Source organism: Oncorhynchus mykiss, chromosome 26, assembly GCF_013265735.2.
Source record: "Oncorhynchus mykiss isolate Arlee chromosome 26, USDA_OmykA_1.1, whole genome shotgun sequence".
Classification (NCBI taxonomy): Eukaryota; Metazoa; Chordata; class Actinopteri; order Salmoniformes; family Salmonidae; genus Oncorhynchus; species Oncorhynchus mykiss.
In genome coordinates, this window is record NC_048590.1 from 42,358,060 (window position 1) to 42,377,037 (window position 18,978).

Genomic DNA, 18,978 nt, shown 5'->3' on the forward strand with positions numbered 1-18,978 from the left:
TTCACCCCTTCCCTCTCTCCCCCTCCTTTCTCTTGCTCTCTCTCTCTCCTCTCCTTTATCTGATCTCTCTCCCTCTCTCTCTCCTGCGGGGGCCGGAGTGCAGCCAGTGTGAACGAGGCGGAGGTGGACGGCTCTGGAGATGGTGAGTTGAACCTCCTCCCCCCTCTTCCTCATCCCTGATTCCATCTCTCCCAACACAAGTGTAGAAGAGGCTTCTGCTGCCCCCTAGCTCCCACACCCCTAGATCTCTGGCCATAATGTGTGTGTGACGGTGCTTGCCACTGGATGTGTTGCTGCCTGGTACATGTACAGATGTGTCAGCGTACAAGACGTGCTTCATTCACAGCATCGTTGACCTTTACTACCCAATACCTGAATGGACACACACACTGCCTAGGCATCCTGCATGCAGATCCCCTGAGTCATTGTGTGTCTCAAAATGCATGGTATCGTGCTCCGTGCACGGGAGGGTCGGAGTATGCGTCCAAATCAAAGTAGGCGAAATGGCGCATGGAGGGCACTTCTCAAATGCGTACTCTATTTGTACATATTTTGAAGCATGCATCGATGCTTCAAAGAAAAATGATGCAACCACGTAAAAAATGATGCAACATTTCTTGAAATTAATGTCGGCCATTATTTGAGCTGAAGCGAGAGAAAATACACTCCGACTTCAGAATTAAATGTTGCCTATTCACATCTCATATGTTGCCTGACGACAATATTTAATCTTGATATGTTAAAAAATACATGCTGTGTTAATTCTGGCATGTTTACCAACCCATAATAAGTCAATAGGGCTTATTACTAGTACTGTTAGCTAGCCACATAGTCACAAATAATTGTTAGCTACCCATGAAGAATTTAGGTCATTTTTGCCTGTTTAACTAGCTGTCTAACTAGATTATTACGATTCACATATCTAGCTGATAATTAGGAGGAAAAACATTTGCTTTGTGTATATCTTGGAAGAAGGTTCAGTGAATGGGGAGGTGCAGCGTGAGGTAATACAGTAGGGGGAGTGTGAGTGCTTATCAAATGTAATGTGTGAGGCAATCTCCGTACTCGTCCTCACAAGAACGTACTCAAGAGAACGTGGTCGGAGAATGCACGCGGAGCATGAGAGCGTGGAGCACGGTAGTATGTACATTAAGAAAACCCATTGTGTCCGAACACTTGATAACCTCTAGTCTAGATTGATCTGCAGTCTTTTGATCTTTCAGTAGGTGTGAATAACTAGAGATCTGTGTGAGGTGTTGATTATCTCTAATCTCTCTTTCTCCCCCTCCTCCTTTCTCCAGTGTTCTCCTTCCCATCCCTGTCTAATGAGGAGGGTCTGATGGGTGTCAGCAAGCCCCTGCCCAAGCAACTGTGGGAGGCCAAGAAGGTGTGTGTGCATGATGAGTGTGTCATTTATCTTTGGTTGGAGAGAGGGACACGGGGGGGGCGGTTGATTAAGACATAATGACAGACATGGAAGCCTTTTGGGATGAGATCATGCTGATGGGAAAAGCTGCAGTACTAATGAAGACATGCTTCCAATACACATCATTCTGCCTCATGTTCTAGAACCATAACACTTAGACTGTTGACTAAATATTCCAGTAGTTAGATTAGTCATTTTGAGATTCCATCACTCTTTTTGCTTTTGATCAGTTTAATCACCTGATTGTTTCTCTATTATAGGTTCAATCCCTCTCATCACGGCCCAAATCCTGTGAAGTGCCTGGAATCAAGTGAGTCTTCAGGATCCATCTTCCATCCACTCATACAGGGCACTATGTTTAAACAACAATCAGTCATCATTATGAGCCAAGTTGTTTGTGATTCTCAATGACAGATGTCTGAGAGGGAGAAAGACTGGGATGTGATCCATATATTGTGTGTGTGTGTGTGTGTGTGTGTGTGTGTGTGTCAACATTGTGGATGTGCATGTCAACATAGTCTGTCAACATTGTGTGTGTATGTGTCAACATTGTTGATGTCTGTATCAACATATTCTTTCAACATTGTGTGTGTTTGTTGGGTCTAGCAGTGCAGTATAGTGGGCTGCTGGTCACTACTATAGAGCAGTGAGTCAGTTATCTCACTGAGGGCTTGAATGAACAGGGATGCAAATGTTCACTTGCTGGTACATTTAAAGGGGAAGTCCACTCACAAACATGGTTTTCCACACAAATATTACTTCTCACAATGCTATTATTGATAACATTATTGATAACATTTTTTAAAAATATATTTCACTTAGAATATGTGGACAACTACAAATACCTAGGTGTCTGGTGAGACTGTAAATTCTCCTTCCAGACTCACATTAAGCATCTCCAATCCAAAATTAAATCTAGAATTGGCTTCCTATTTCGCAACAAAGCATCCTTCACTCATGCTGCCAAACATACCCTCGTAAAACTGACCATCCTACCGATCCTCGACTTCAGGCGATGTCATTTACAAAATAGCCTCCAACACTCTATTCAACAAATTGGATGCAGTCTATCACAGTTCCATCCGTTTTGACACCAAGGCCCCATATACTACCCACCACTGCGACCTTCATACTTGTCGCCAAACCCACTGGCTCCAGGTCATCTACAAGTCTCTGCTAGGTAAAGCCCCGCCTTATCTCAGCTCACTGGTCACCATAGCAGCACCCACTCATAGCACGCGCTCCAGCAGGTATATCTCACTGGTCACCCCCAAAGCCAATTCTTCCTTTGGCCGCCTCTCCTTCCAGTTCTCTGCTGCCAATGACTGGAACGAACTGCAAAAATCTCTGAAGCTGGAGACTCTTACCTCCCTCACTAGCTTTAAGCAACAGCTGTCAGAGCAGATCACTGCACCTGTACATAGCTCATCTGTAAATAGCCCATCCAATCTACCTCATCCCCATACTGTGTTTATTTATTTGTCTTGCTCCTTTGCACCCCAGTATCTCTACTTGCACATTCATCTTCTGCACATCCTACCATTCCAGTGTTTAATTGCTATATTGTAATTACTTTGCCACCATGGCCTATTTATTTCCTTACCTCTCTTATCCTACTTCATTTGCACATGCTGTACAGTGCCTTGCGAAAGTATTCGGCCCCCTTGAACTTTGCGACCTTTTGCCACATTTCAGGCTTCAAACATAAAGATATAAAACTGTATTTTTTTGTGAAGAATCAACAACAAGTGGGACACAATCATGAAGTGGAACGACATTTATTGGATATTTCAAACTTTTTTAACAAATCAAAAACTGAAAAATTGGGCGTGCAAAAATATTCAGCCCCCTTAAGTTAATACTTTGTAGCGCCACCTTTTGCTGCGATTACAGCTGTAAGTCGCTTGGGGTATGTCTCTATCAGTTTTGCACATTGAGAGACTGAAATGTTTTCCCATTCCTCCTTGCAAAACAGCTCGAGCTCAGTGAGGTTAGATGGAGAGCATTTGTGAACAGCAGTTTTCAGTTCTTTCCACAGATTCTCGATTGGATTCAGGTCTGGACTTTGACTTGGCCATTCTAACACCTGGATATGTTTATTTTTGAACCATTCCATTGTAGATTTTCTCAGGTCTTTTGCAGACTACATCAGGTTTTCTTCCAGAATGGTCCTGTATTTGGCTCCATCCATCTTCCCATCAATTTTAACCATCTTCCCTGTCCCTGCTGAAGAAAAGCAGGCCCAAACCATGATGCTGCCACCACCATGTTTGACAGTGGGGATGGTGTGTGTTCAGCTGTGTTGCTTTTACGCCAAACATAACGTTTTGCATTGTTGCCAAAAAGTTCAATTTTGGTTTCATCTGACCAGAGCACCTTCTTCCACATGTTTGGTGTGTCTCCCAGGTGGCCTGTGGCAAACTTTAAACAACACTTTTTATGGATATCTTTAAGAAATGGCTTTCTTCTTGCCACTCTTCCATAAAGGCCAGATTTGTGCAATATACGACTGATTGTTGTCCTATGGACAGAGACTCCCACCTCAGCTGTAGATCTCCGCAGTTCATCCAGAGTGATCATGGGCCTCTTGGCTGCATCTCTGATCAGTCTTCTCCTTGTATGAGCTGAACGTTTAGAGGGACGGACAGATCTTGGTAGATTTGCAGTGGTCTGATACTCCTTCCATTTCAATATTATCGCTTGCACAGTGCTCCTTGGGATGTTTAAAGCTTGGGAAATATTTTTGTATCCAAATCCGGCTTTAAACTTCTTCACAACAGTATCTCGGACCTGCCTGGTGTGTTCCTTGTTCTTCATGATGCTCTCTGCGCTTTTAACGGACCTCTGAGACTATCACAGTGCAGGTGCATTTATACGGAGACTTGATTACACACAGGTGGATTGTATTTATCATCATTAGTCATTTAGGTCAACATTGGATCATTCAGAGATCCTCACTGAACTTCTGGAGAGAGTTTGCTGCACTGAAAGTAAAGGGGCTGAATAATTTTGCACGCCCAATTTTTCAGTTTTTGATTTGTTAAAAAAGTTTGAAATATCCAATAAATGTCGTTCCACTTCATGATTATGTCCCACTTGTTGTTGATTCTTCACAGAAAAATACAGTTTTATATCTTTATGTTTGAAGCCTGAAATGTGGCAAAAGGTCGCAAAGTTCAATGTTTCTTCTGTATTATTGATTGTATGTATGTTTATTCCATGTGTAATTCTGTGTTGTTTTAGTTGTCGAACTGCTTTGCTTTATCTTGCCAGGTCGCAGTTGCAAATGAGAACTTGTTCTCAACTAGCCTACCTGGTTAAATAAAGGTGAAATAAATAAATAAAAAATACAATGCCTTAGCCACACAACAAAAAAGGCCATAACTCCCCCCAAAAGTATGTCACAGATGTTACATTCCCTTCCTTCTAGCACATTGATGTTTGTCATGAGTCTTGTTCAGAACTTAGCGGTTTTCCCTTCGATAGGCCAGCTTCAAAGTCAAAATTGGGTATATTGTAAAAATTCATTCATTTAAGGTTAAGGTTAGGCATTAGGGTTAGCGGTGAGGTTAATGTTAGCGTTGGGTTTAAAATCTGATTTTATTACTTTGTGGCTGTGCCATCTAGTGACTGCTCTGCAGAGCTGCTTCCAGAACAAGATTCATGACAAAAAAAACGCTGACTTTCTCCCCTCTACCCATCCAGATGCATATTAAACGTTCCCCTTTTAAAATCCACTTCATAATTGATTTTCTCTCCCCTCTTGTCCTCAGTATATTCCCGTCTCCAGAGCAGAACGCGGGCCTCTCCAACTACCAGGGCTCGTTGAACACGGGCGGTTCCCTGCCAGACCTCAGCAACCTGCACTTCCCCTCACCGCTGCCCACACCCCTGGACCCAGACGACGGGCACCACGGAGGGGGAGGCTACCACCCCAACCTGAGCGGGGGCAGCAGCACAGGCAACCTGCCCGCCGCCATGATGCACCTCGGCATAGGGAATCACCAGGGAGGCTGGACTGAAGGAGGTGGGTGTTTGGGGTGGGGGGGGACAGGGTGTGTGGGGGTGGATTTTTCTCAATTCATCTTTCCTCTCATATTTTCCTCTAAACTCATTGGATAAGAACCTCAAAGGGGAGGGACCATGGACCTTTTCCTCCAATACGGTTAAGTAAAGGCCTAGAGATGGGTGTGAATGTATGTACTGTGGGAGTGTGGGGATGTGTCTTTTGTCTGTGTGCACTCGTGAAACCAGGCACAGACGCGTACATATAGGGAGGGAAAAAAGTATTTGATTACCTGCTGATTTTGTACGTTTGCCCACTGACAAAGAAATGATCAGATCAATTAAATACAGAAATGTCTCATTTCCATAAGTATTCCCACCCCTACATGTTAGAATCAGCTGTGAGTCTTTCTGGGTAAGTCTGTAAGAGCATTGCACACCTGCATTGTACAATATTTTCCCATTCTTTTTTTCAAAATTCTTCATGCTCTGCCAAATTGTTTTTTGAATCAGAAACATTCTATGTTGTCTTGGTAAGCAACTCCAGCGTAGATGTTATTGTCCTGCTGAAAGGTGAATTTGTCTCCCGGTGTCTGTTGGTAAGCAGACTTAGCCAGGTTTTCTTGTAGGATTTTGCTTGTGCTTAGCTCTATTCACTTTAGTTTTTATCCTAAAAAACTCCCTAGTCCTTGCTGATGACAAGCATACCCATAACATGATGCAGCCACCACCTTGCTTCAAAATATGAAGAGTGGTACTCAGTGATGTGTTGTGCTGGATTTGCAACAAACATTCAGGACATAAAGTTCATTTCTTTGCAAGATTTTTTGCAGTTTTACTTTTTAGTCCCATATTGCAAACAGAATACAAATATTTTGGAGTATTTGTGTTCTGTACAGGCTTTCTTCTTTTCACTCTTTCACTTTAGGTTAATATTGTGAAGTAACTACAATGTTGTTCCATCCTCAGTTTTCTCCTATCACAGACATTAAACTCTGTAACTGTTTTAAAGTCACTATTGGCCTCATGGTGAAATACCTAAACGGTTTCCTTCCTCTCCGTCAACTGAGTTAGTAACACCATCCAAAGTGTAATTATTAACTTCACCATGCTCAAAGAGATATTCACAATGTCTTCTTTTTTTGTTTTTGTTTACCCATCTACCAATAGGTGCCCTTCTTTGCAAGGCAAAGGGAAACCTCCCTGGTCTTTGTGGTTGAATCTGTTTGAAATTCACTGCTCAACTGAGGGACCTTACAGATAATTATACAGAGATGAGGTAGTCATTATAAAAAATCTTGTTAAACACAATTTTTCACACAGAGTCCATGCAACTTATTATGTGACTTGTTAAGACAATTTTTACTCCTGAACTTATTTAGGCTTTCCATAACAAAGGGGTTGAATACTTATTGACTGGAGACATTTCAGCTTTCCATTTTCAATTAATTTGTTAACATTTCTTAAAACACAATTCTACTTTCACATTATGGCCAGTGACACAAAATCTCAATTGAATCCATTTTAAATTCAGGCTGTAACAACAAAATATGAAAAAAGAAGGGGTGTGAATACTTTCTCAACACAGCGTGTGTGTAGATGGTTGTATGTGTGCAGATGCTGTGTGTCCTCACCGGTGCGCTGGGGGGGCCCTCGGCCCATCCCCCCCCCCCCCAAAAAAAAAAAATAATCTGCTGGTTTATGTGAAAGGGGTCCTGGGGGTTCATGGCACTCGTGTGTAGAGCCGAGTCCAAGTTGGTTCTGTGCAGTAGGAGAAGATGGATGGATGGAGGGAGAGGATGGATGGATGGAGGGAGGGAGGAGGAGAGGATGGAGGGAGGAGGAGAGGATGGATGGAAGGAGGGAGGATGAGAGGGAGGAGAGGATGGAGGGAGGGAGGATGAGCGAGAGAGAGACGAGGAGAGGATGGAGGGAGGGAGGATGAGAGAGGAGGAGAGGATGGAGGGAGGGAGGGAGGATGAGAGGGAGGATGGATGGATGGAGGGAGGGAGGATGAGAGAGAGAGAGGAGGAGGAGAGGATGGATGTAGGGAGGGAGGATGAGAGGATGGAGGGAGGAGGAGAGGATGGATGGAAGGAGGGAGGATGAGAGGGAGGAGAGGATGGAGGGAGGGAGGATGAGCGAGAGAGAGACGAGGAGAGGATGGAGGGAGGGAGGATGAGAGAGGAGGAGAGGATGGAGGGAGGGAGGGAGGATGAGAGGGAGGATGGATGGATGGAGGGAGGGAGGATGAGAGAGAGAGAGGAGGAGGAGAGGATGGATGTAGGGAGGGAGGATGAGAGAGGATGGATGGATGGAGGGAGGGAGGAGGAGAGAGAAGGAGAGGATGGATGGAGGGAGGAGGAGGAGAGGATGGAGTCAGGGAGGGAGGAGGAGGAGAGGATGGAGGGAGGGAGGGAGGATGAGAGAGAGGATGGATGGATGGATGGAGGGAGGGAGGGAGGGGGGGAGGGAGGAGGAGGAGAGGATGGATGGAGGGAGGGAGGGAGGAGGAGGAGGAGAGGATGGATGGCTGGAGGGAGGGAGGATGAGAGAGAGGATGGATGGATAGAGGGAGGGAGGGAGGGAGGAGGAGAGAGAGAGAAGGAGAGGATGGATGGAAGGAGGAGGAGGAGAGGATGGAGGGAGGGAGGAGGAGGAGGAGAGGATGTTAGTTTTCTGACCCAGTGGTGGAGAGAGGCATTTTACAGTGATACAGCCTGAAATTGGCCAGGGCACTAGAACAGTCTGCAGCACCCGGCCTCACCCTACTAGAATCTGAAGTCAAATGTCTACTGTTTGCTGATGATCTGGTGCGAGGCTGAGGACGCCTCCAGGCTAGGTCAGAGAGTCATTCTCAACTTTATTTTGTTCAATAGACAGTTGTTAAAAGGGTGATCCAAGCCATGGACCGATCGCCAATAATAAAACAAGGGCCAGCAAGCCAAGACCTTCACATTGGGGGTTTTCTGAACCACATGATTTAATATAAAAATATATTTACAAAAAAAGACATTAAAGGCCCAGTGCAAAAAAAAGGGGTTTTTCCTGTGATTTATATATATTTCCACACTGTGGTTGGAATAATATTGTGAAAATTATATTAATAGCCTTTTAGTGGTTTGAAGGGAGAGTAAAGTGAATATAGAGGGATGTCTTTATCCAACCCTCCTCCCTCTGAAATCTACCACTATCTAATCACTCCTCTCTCTCTCAAACCCTCTCGCTCTCGCGAACCCTCTCGCTCTCTCGAAACCCTCTCGCTCTCTCAAAACCCTCTCGCTCTCTCTCGTACCCTCTCGCGCTCTCTCTCGTACCCTCTCGCGCTCTCTCTCGTACCCTCTCGCGCTCTCTCTCGTACCCTCTCGCGCTCTCTCTCTCTCTCTCTCTCTCTCTCTCTCTCTCTCTCTCTCTCTCTCTCTCTCTCTCTCTCTCGAGCCCTCTCGCGCGCTCTCGGGCCCGCTCGCGCTCTCTCGGGCCCTCTCGCGCTCGCTCTCTCTCTCTCTCTCTCTCTCTCTCTCTCTCTCTCTCTCTCTCTCGTACCCTCTCGCGCTCTCTCTCTCTCTCTCTCTCTCTCTCTCTCTCTCTCTCTCTCTCTCTCTCTCTCTCTCTCTCTCTCTCTCGAGCCCTCTCGCGCGCTCTCGGGCCCGCTCGCGCTCTCTCGGGCCCTCTCGCGCTCGCTCTCTCTCGGGCCCTCTCACTCTCTCTCTGACCCTCTCTGACCCTCTCTCTCTCGGACCCTTTCTCTCTCTCCCTCTCTGATTGTTGGGATATTAACAAATGGGGTCCTATGTGTGTATCTGGGTGGGGATTGGAAAAACGAATGCAGACATAACATCCACATTATCTTGCGTCTCACAAGACTCCTTTTAACCAAGCAGCACTGTTCTCTCCTCCTTGCAGTTCATTTCAAACCAATGATGCTTCCCTTTATTTAATCAGGCAATCTGCAGTTCAAACAAAAGCAAAGCAACAACCTGACACTTTTTTGGTTAACCAGCTAGTGCTGGGGCTGGATGAGTGTAACACTCAAATTCATAGAGAGCGCTAAGCATATAAGGACTGAACATCCATGATCTCAAAATGATGCTATACAGTGCTTGTTTTCAATTCATTTGTTTACAAACAATGTAGTAAAATAAGCTTATATTTGGGGTTTTGATGGGGTTAGACAGGCATTTATAATTTGAAGTATATTCTTCAATAACCAATGGCTATATTTTATTATTTAAATGTCCAAACCTTGATGTAGTAATCGTAGATTGCCACTTTAAAAAACATAATGAGTTTATTGGCATGATGAAATGCATTTGCACATAGTGCTAATGCAAACCATTCAGAAATGGAAGCAATCACAAAAATAAGTACAAATGTTTTAATCAATTCTTCCTCTGATGAATCAGTGTGTGGAGATCTTTGTATTTAATACAACATGTGTGTGTGTGTGTGTGTGTGTGTGTGTGTGAGGTAGACTAGCGGTTAAGAGCATTGGGCCAGTAACTGAAAGTTGCTGGATCGACTTACGGAGCCAACTAGGTGAAAAATCTGTCCCTAATTGCTCCTGTAAGTCTCTTTGCTAAATGACTACAGTGTGTGTGTGTGTGTAGGCACACCTGATAACAATGCTGCATACTACTGATCCATGACCTGGTGCAGAGGAGGGATATTAGGAAATGGGAATTAAATACTCCAAACTGTTAATAATAGTCTGTGGTCTGAATGTGTGACTCAAGTCTTCTGTCCCTTCCTTCTTTCTTCCAGGTCTCTCGTCCTCTCTGAGCAATCCTTCCATCCAGAACTCTCTCCAAAACTCCCAGCTGCACTCGTCCCTCAGCAATCCCTCCATCCACTCGTCCCTCCGTCTGACGTCCCTCTCCAACCCTCCGCAGGGAGCCATGAGCAGTTCGCCTCGCCGCCGCCCGGCTCCCATCAGCCCCCTCACTCTGTCACCCGGCACCGAGCAACGGCGGGGGCTTTCCAAGCAGCTGTCTCCCACAATGTCCCCCTCACTGTCCCCCATCACACAGGTACACACACAAAAACTCAGGGGGGAAAAAAGAAACGTCCTCTCACTGTCAACTGCATTTATTTTCAGCAAACTTAATGTGTAATGTGTAAATACTTGTATGAACATAACAAGATTCAACAACTGAGACATAAACTGAACAAGTTCCACAGACATGTGACTAATAGAAATTGAATAATGTGTCCCTGAACAAAGGGGGGTCAAAATCAAAAGTAACAGTCAGTATCTGGTGTGGCCACCAGCTGCATTAAGTCCTGCAGTGCATCTCCTCCTCATTGGACTGCACCAGATTTGCCAGTTCTTGCTATGAGATGTTACCCCACTCTTCCACCAAGGCACCTGCAAGTTCCCAGACATTTCTGGGGGGAATGGCCCTAGCCCTCACCCTCCGATCCAACAGGTCCCAGACGTGCTCAATGGTTTGAGCTCCGAGCTCTTCGCTGGCCATGGCCTGTCTTGCATGAAATCACGCACAGAACGAGCAGTATGGCTGGCGTCATTGTCATGCTGGAGGGTCAGGATGAGCCTGCAGGAAGGGTACCACATGAGGGAGGAGGATGTCTTCCCTGTAACGCACAGTGTTGAGATTGCCTGCAATGACAAAAAGCTCAGTCCGATGATGCTGTGACACACCACCACCATGACGGACCCTCCACCTCCAAATCGATCCCACTTGTGTGTTCCTGGTGTAACTCGGTCAGTTGTTGCCATCCTGTACCTGTCCCGCAGGTGTCATGTTCGGATGTACTGATCCTGTGCAGGTGTTACAGGTGGTCTGCCACTGCGAGGATGATCAGCTGTCCGGCCTGTCTCCCTGTAGCGCTGTCTTAGGCATCGCAATTTATTTCCCTGGCCACATCTGCAGTCTTCATGCCTCATTGCAGCATGCCTAAGGCACGTTCACGCAAATGAGTAGGGACCCTGGGCATCTTTCTTTTGGTGTTTTTCGGAGTCAGTAGAAAGGCCTCTTTAGTGTCCTAAGTTTTCATTACTGTGACCTTAATTGCCTACTGTCTGTAAGCTGTTAGTGTCTTAATGACTGTTCCACAGGTGCATGTTCATTAATTGTTAATTGAACAAGCATGGTAAACAGTATTTAAACCCTTTACAATGAAAATCTGTGAAGTTATTTTGATTTTTACTAATTATCTTTGAATTACAGGGTCCTGAAAGGGACGTTTCAAAAAAAATTCTGAGTTTAGTCATACTTACCTTCTCAAGACACACACACACCTCACTACTTACTTAGCTCGCTTTCCCCGGTTAGACAGGCAAGCCAGCAACCGGATGGTTGCCAGTTCGAATCCCGGGTCTGACTGAAAAAAATCTGTCAGGATGTGAACTGGCAACTAGAGGGTTGCTGGTATCAAATCCTGCCGCTGTGCCATTACTCAAGGCACTTAACCCCCCAAAACAACTGCTTCACGGGTGCCCAGTGTGGCAGCCCCCTGCTCAAACCACTCCAACCTGTATACTGTTGAAGTCAGAAGTTTACATATGCTAAATACATTTAAACTCAGTTTTTCACAATTCCTGACATTTTAATCCTTGTCTTAGGTCAGTTAGGATGACCACTTTATTTTAAGAATGTGAAATGTCAGAATAATAGTAGAGAATGATTTATTTCAGCTTTTATTTCTTTCATCACATTCCCAGTGTGTCAGAAGTTTACATACACTCAATTAGTATTTGGTAGCGTTGCCTTTAAATAGTTTTCAAGGGTTAAACGTTTCGGGTAGCCTTCCACAAGCTTTCCACAATAAGTTGGGTGAATTTTCCTCCTGACAGAGCTGGTGTAACTGAGTCAGGTTTGTTGGCCTTGCTCTTACACGCCTTTTCAGTTCTGCCCACACATTTTCTATAGGATTGAGGTCAGGGCTTTGTGATGGTCACTCCAATACCTTGACTTTGTTGTCCTTAAGCCATTTTGCCAAGATTTAACTGATGTCTTGAGATGTTGCTTCAATATATCCACATCATTTTCCTCCTCATGATGCCATCTAGTTTGTGAAGTGCACCTGTCCCTCATTCAGCAAAGCACCCCAACAACATGATGCTGCCACCCCCGTGCTTCACGGTTGGGATGGTGTTCGTCGGCTTGCAAGCCTCCCACTTTTTCCTCCGAACATAACAATGGTCATCATGGCCAAACAGTTCTATTTTTGTTTCTTCAGACCAGAAGACATTTCTCTAAAATGTAGGATCTTTGTCCCCATATGCAGTTGCAAACCGTCTGGCTTTTTTATGGCGGTTTTGGAGCAGTGGCTTCTTCCTTGCTGAGCAGCCTTTCAAGTTATATTGATTTAGGACTCGTTTTACTGTGGATATAGATACTTTTGTACCTGTTTCCGCCAGCATCTTCACAAGGTCCTTTGCTGTTGTTCTGGGATTAATTTGCAATTTTCGCACCAAAGTACTTTCATCTCTAGGAGACAGAACGTGTCTCCTTCCTGAGCAGTATGATGGCTGCATGTTCCCATGGTGTTTATACTTGCGTACTATTGTTTGTACAGATGAACGTGGTACCTTCAGGCGTTTGGAAATTACTTCCAAGGATGAACCAGACTGGTGGAGGTCTACAATGTTTTTTCTGAGGTCTTGGCTGATTTATTTTGGTTTTCCCATGATGTCAAGCAAAGAGCCACTGAGTTTGAAGGTAGGCCTTGAAATACATCCACAGGCACACCTCCAATTGACTCAAATTATGTCAATTAACCTATCAGAAGCATCTAAAGCCATGACATAATTTTCTGGAATTTTCTAAGCTGTTTAAAGGCACACTCATCTAAGTGTATGTACATTTCTGACCCACTGGAATTGTGATACAGTGAATTATAAGTGAAATAATCTGTCTGTAAACAATTGTTGGAAAAATTACTTGTGTCATGCACAAAGTAGAGGTCCTAACCGACTTGCCCAAAAATTTGTGGAGTGGTTGAAAAATTAGTTTTAATGACTCCAACCTAAGTGTATGTAAACTTCAGACTTCAACTGTATGAGGGTCTTTCGGAGGGGCTGAGTTAAAGCTCAAACTGCTGTCAGAGTTTGAGAGTTGCGTACTAAACGGATTTCTTGCTGGCCAACAAGTAGGTGATTTTAAGCTCGAACTGTGTGCATAACTGCATGCTATAAGATACACGAACTAGCAAACTAACAGCTTTGGGAATCCGTAAAAAAAAAAAAAAAAAGATAAATAAAAATACAAATAGATTTAAGTTTACATTTAGATGGATTTATTTACATTTAAGAAGTGTTTTATTTATTAGTACATTTTATAGACTGCAGATGACCTTTATCATGATGCTTTCAGTAGCCCAAGTGGACCATTGGCGTGGATGATTGACTAGCCCACATGGTGTCCAAATCCTCCCTGGTCCGTAGGCCAGTGAGAATGTCGAGCCCTTTCTTCCTGTAACCAGGAAAGACCCTTGAGGTTAGAAACCCCTTGTTGGGAGGTTAACCTGGCAGCTTCATGTATACTGTGTTTTTGGGGAAAGTCCTCAGTGGTTTAAGGCTAACCTGATACGCAGCCAAATAATAGTGCATCTTTTGATTACTCTAATTACATCCCTCCCTTCTCCTTTTCTTAAATCTGACATGACCCCTCCCTCTCTCCCTCTAACCCTCCCTCTCTCCCTCTAACCCTCCTCCCACCCTCTCTCCCTCTAACCCCCCTCCCACCCTCTCTCCCTCTAACCCTCCCTCCCACCCTCTCTCCCTCTAACCCTCCCTCCCACCCTCTCTCCCGCTAACCCCCCTCCCACCCTCTCTCCCTCTAACCCTCCCTCCCACCATCTCTCCCTCTAACCCTCCCTCCCACCATCTCTCCCTCTAACCCTCCCTCCCACCCTCTCTCCCTCTAACCCTCCCTCCCACCATCTCTCCCTCTAAGCCTCCCTCCCTCCCTCCAACCATCTCTCCCTCTAACCCTCCCTCCCACCCGTCCCCCTTCTAACCCTCCCTCCCACCATCTCTCCCTCTAACCCACCCTCTCTCCCTCTAACCCTCCCTCTTTCTTTTCGTCTTTTTTTCAGGGGGTTGCCTTGGACACCAGCAGCTTGCCAATGGAGCCTCCCCCTCCCTACCCTCTCTACCAACAGCTACACCAACAGTCCCAGCATTCAATGGGGCAACAACAACAACGCCAGCAACAACGTCATCATCAGCATCAACAGCAGCCAGTGTCCCCTCTGCAGAACATCTCTCTGGACTTCAACTCTGGTGTAAGTGTTTGTCTGTGTGTCTGGATATGTCTATGTTCTAAAGCCAAATACATATCCAAAAACTGTCTAGAGAAATGTACTACAGCCTAGATGAGTTGAAAAATCATCCCTTTGAACAGTGTATCCTTTTAGGGAAACACTTGTATATGCAGATAGTATCTCTGAGTCTATGCCCCAATGTTGTATGTCTCATACACTTCTGTTGCTGGCCTAGTGTCTAATGTCAGAGACTGTTGGCATGCTCTGATAAGGAGAGAGGGATATTATTCTGCTTCAGTACCACTCCAGACACACACACACACACACACACACACACACACACACACACACACACACACACACACACACACACACACACACACACACAGCCACTAGATTCAACCATTTCCTGGAACCCAAATGTTATTTGTCTAACTCTGTAGTCTGTGGTTGATAAACACCAAATTCGTGGAAGGAAGGAAGCAGACCCAAATTCTAAAGAACTAAAAACATCCTTGGTTGCATCACAAATGGAACCCTATTCACATCACAAATGGAACCCTATTCACTACACAGTGCACTACTTCTAACCAGAGCCTTATGGGTAGGGCTCAAAAGAAATGCACTAAATGGTAGCGCTGCTCTATTAGAGCGATTTGTAGGCAGTTAAATGTTACTAACTTGGTAAATCACTGCATTAGACCTGGTAACTAAACTCTCAGAGCACTGTCCATTCTGTCGTCTCCTAATCCACCTCTTCTCTCTCTTCATCTGTCATCTCCTAATCCATTTCTTCTCTCTCTTCATCTGTCTCCTCCTAATCCATCTCTTCTCTCTCTTCATCTGTCTCCTCCTAATCCATCTCTTCTCTCTCTTCATCTGTCTCCTCCTAATCCATCTCTTCTCTCTCATCTGTCGTCTCCTAATCCATCTCTTCATCTGTCGTCTCCTAATCCATCTCTTCATCTGTCTCCTCCTAATCCATCTCTTCTCTCTCTTCATCTGTCGTCTCCTAATCCATCTCTTCTCTCTCTTCATCTGTCGTCTCCTAATCCATCTCTTCATCTGTCATCTCCTAATCCATTTCTTCTCTCTCTTCATCTGTCTCCTCCTAATCCATCTCTTCTCTCTCTTCATCTGTCTCCTCCTAATCCATCTCTTCTCTCTCTTCATCTGTCTCCTCCTAATCCATCTCTTCTCTCTCTTCATCTGTCGTCTCCTAATCCTTCTCTTCATCTGTCTCCTCCTAATCCATCTCTTCATCTGTCTCCTCCTAATCCATCTCTTCTCTCTCTTCATCTGTCGTCTCCTAATCCATCTCTTCATCTGTCGTCTCCTAATCCATCTCTTCATCTGTCTCCTCCTAATCCATCTCTTCTCTCTCTTCATCTGTCTCCTCCTAATCCATCTCTTCTCTCCTCATCTGTCTCCTCCTAATCCATCTCTTCTCTCTCCTCATCTGTCTCCTCCTAATCCATCTCTTCTCTCTCCATCTTTCGCCCCCCCATATCTATCTCCATGTTTCTCCATCTCTCCCTCTTCTTCCCACAGCATAACAACATGGCGGCGTTCTTCAATGACCCGTTCATGGACCCACAGTTCTCCAGTCGCCAGGCCAAGGCACTGTCCTACCAGGTAAACCACCGGGGAGAAGTCTCTAGAGAAGGATCCTCCGGAAAGGACTTCATTCCCTCATTCACAGTTAGTATCTGAAGGTTTTTTTTTGTTCAGTGATGGGTTTAGGCCTGCCAAAGTCAATTAAAGGGATAGTTTACTCGCACAAATCGCATCAGCACTGTTTTTGCACTGTTCAGAAAGTGCTTCTTCTTGAAAACTTGACTGCTGACAAGCACAATATTTTGGGACTGTATTAACAGTGGACTAATGAGCAAAATACTAAATGATTGTTTGAGAACTATCCCTTTAAAATGTCTTAATTGATGGGTAGAAGTTTTAGGGGTGTAATTGTGGCAACCAGATATTTGTAGTTCTATGATATATCATGTGCTGTGGAGTAATGAACCAAGTCCGCTCAAGAGTATGCTTGTTTTGGTCATTGATTGGTCATCTGTAATGGTTGTGTTTGACCTTTGCCCCCCCCCCCCCCCCCCCATCACCACCATCTCTTTTCTCTCTCCCCTCCCATCCCTTCTCTCCCACCTCTATCTCTTCCTGCCTCCTCTTCAGTTGGACCAGTTCAGCATGTTGGAGAGTGCAATGAGCCAAATTGCAGGCGGTTCGTGTTTCGACCCGTCCTCGCCCTCTTCCTCGCCCCTATACTGCTCGCAGGCCGCCCTCATGGGCCTGGGTGGGAGCCACGGCAACTTGCAGGACCAGCTGCAGCAGATGAGACCCAACAACAACTACAACTGCAGTGGAGGGGTGCCCAATATCATACTGACTGGTAGGTGGATGGGTGCCCAATATCATACTGACTGGTAGGTGGATGGGTGCCCAATATCATACTGACTAGTAGGTGGAGGGGTGCCCAATATCATACTGACTAGTAGGTGGAGGGGTGCCCAATATCATACTGACTAGTAGGTGGAGGGGTGCCCAATATCATACTGACTAGTAGGTGGAGGGGTGCCCAATATCATACTGACTAGTAGGTGGAGGGGTGCCCAATATCATACTGACTAGTAGGTGGAGGGGTGCCCAATATCATACTGACTGGTAGGTGAAGGGGTGCCCAATATCATACTGACTAGTAGGTGGAGGGGTGCCCAATATCATACTGACTGGTAGGTGGAGGGGTGCCCAATATCATACTGACTGGTAGGTGGAGGGGTGCCCAATATCATACTGACTGGTAGGTGGAGGGGTGCCCAATATCATACTGACTGGTAGGTGGAGGGGTGCCCAGCATCATACCGACTGGTACGGTAGGTGGAGGGGTGTCCAGCATCATACCGACTGGTACAGTAGGTGGAGGGATGTCCAGCATCATACCGACTGGTAGACCAGGGAGTGTGTGTGTGGCTGTGAGGAGTGGAAGTTTCAATGACTTGAGTCACTAACTTCATCCGTCTCTCCTTCTCTCCCATACTTTCTCTTCCTCCTCTCTTTATCCTCTCTCTGCTGTCCGTTCCCCCTTTTTCTCCCTGTCACATAGATGACTCCAACCCCAGTCATTCCAAGGACATCAGCAGTGCCATGTCGGCCGGCCACATGGCTGACTGTTTCGACTCGGAGGTGAGCTTCCCACTGGAGGATGAGCTGCGCATCGAGCCCTTGAGCCTGGATGGTCTGAACATGCTCAGTGACCCCGACATGGTGCTCTCTGACCCCTCGGTGGAGGACAGTTTCCGCAGCGACAGACTGTAATCGGGCACGCACACATACACACACACAGACTGTATAGGCCAGGTAGCGTGGGTTAAACTTGAATGATCCCCACCTCCCTCACACACTCATGGCATACGTATGCAATTTTTTAAGGCATTTACACACACACACACTATTACAGAGGAATAGACTTGTGTACAATCACTGTTTACATGGGCTTCACATGTAAATGCCACACACACACACGCTCTTACCTACGTTGTGCATAGTCATTTGGAACGGATGGACTGATGTACCATTGATTGATATTATTTTTTTTATTTTTTACCAACATTACATCAGCACTGAGCATTACTATAACGTTACTATAACGTTCCTATAGTGTTCCTCCACCTATTTACAGTTGAAGTTGGAATTTTACATACACTTAGGTTGGAGTTATTAAAACTCGTTTTTCAAACACTCCACAAATTTCTTGTTAACAAACTCTAGTTTTGGCAAGTCGGTTAGGACATCTACATCTAGTTTTTCCAACAATTGTTTACAGACAGATTATTTCACTTATAATTCACGGTATCACAATTCCATTGGGTCAGAAGTTTGCATACACTAAGTTGACTGCCTTTAAACAGCTTGGAAAATTCCAGAAAATTATGTCATGGCTTTAGAAGCTTCTCATAGGCTAAATGAGATAATTTGAATCAATTGGAGGTGTACCTGTGGATGTATTTCAAGGCCTACCTTCAAAGTCAAGCAAAGAGACACTGAGATCATGGGAAAATCAAAAGAAATCAGACAAGACCTCAGAAAAGACCTCCACAAGTCTGGTTCATCCTTGGAGCAATTTCCAAATGCCTGAAGGTACTATGTTCATCTGTACAAACAATAGTACGCAAGTATAAACACCATGGGACCACGCAGCCTTCATACCACTCAGGAAGGAGACGCGTTCTGTCTCCTAGAGATAAAAGTACTTTTTATTTATTTTTACTTTTTATTTTTACTTTTTACGAAAAGTGCAAATCAATCCC

The 18,978-nt window shown here is 45.2% G+C and overlaps 1 protein-coding gene across 4 annotated transcripts in view; it reads left to right on the forward strand.

Annotated features, from left to right (window-relative positions):
* Positions 1-18,450, forward strand: part of crtc3 (CREB regulated transcription coactivator 3) — an 82,955-nt gene extending 64,505 nt beyond the window's left edge. For 2 of the 4 annotated variants that reach the window (XM_036964494.1, XM_036964495.1), the window contains 9 exons: positions 104-142; positions 1,302-1,387; positions 1,687-1,736; positions 5,200-5,453; positions 10,193-10,458; positions 14,492-14,680; positions 16,211-16,360; positions 16,847-17,063; positions 17,775-18,449. In XM_036964494.1, the coding sequence (XP_036820389.1) occupies positions 104-142; positions 1,302-1,387; positions 1,687-1,736; positions 5,200-5,453; positions 10,193-10,458; positions 14,492-14,680; positions 16,211-16,360; positions 16,847-17,063; positions 17,775-17,986 (1,463 nt within the window). In that variant the 3' untranslated portion in view covers positions 17,987-18,449. Of the gene's footprint in view, positions 1-103; positions 143-1,301; positions 1,388-1,686; positions 1,737-5,199; positions 5,454-10,192; positions 10,459-14,491; positions 14,681-16,210; positions 16,361-16,846; positions 17,064-17,774 lie in introns of all 4 variants that reach the window. The other 2 variants (XM_036964496.1, XM_036964497.1) reach the window with 2 other exon arrangements.
* The last annotated feature ends 528 nt before the right edge of the window (positions 18,451-18,978 follow it).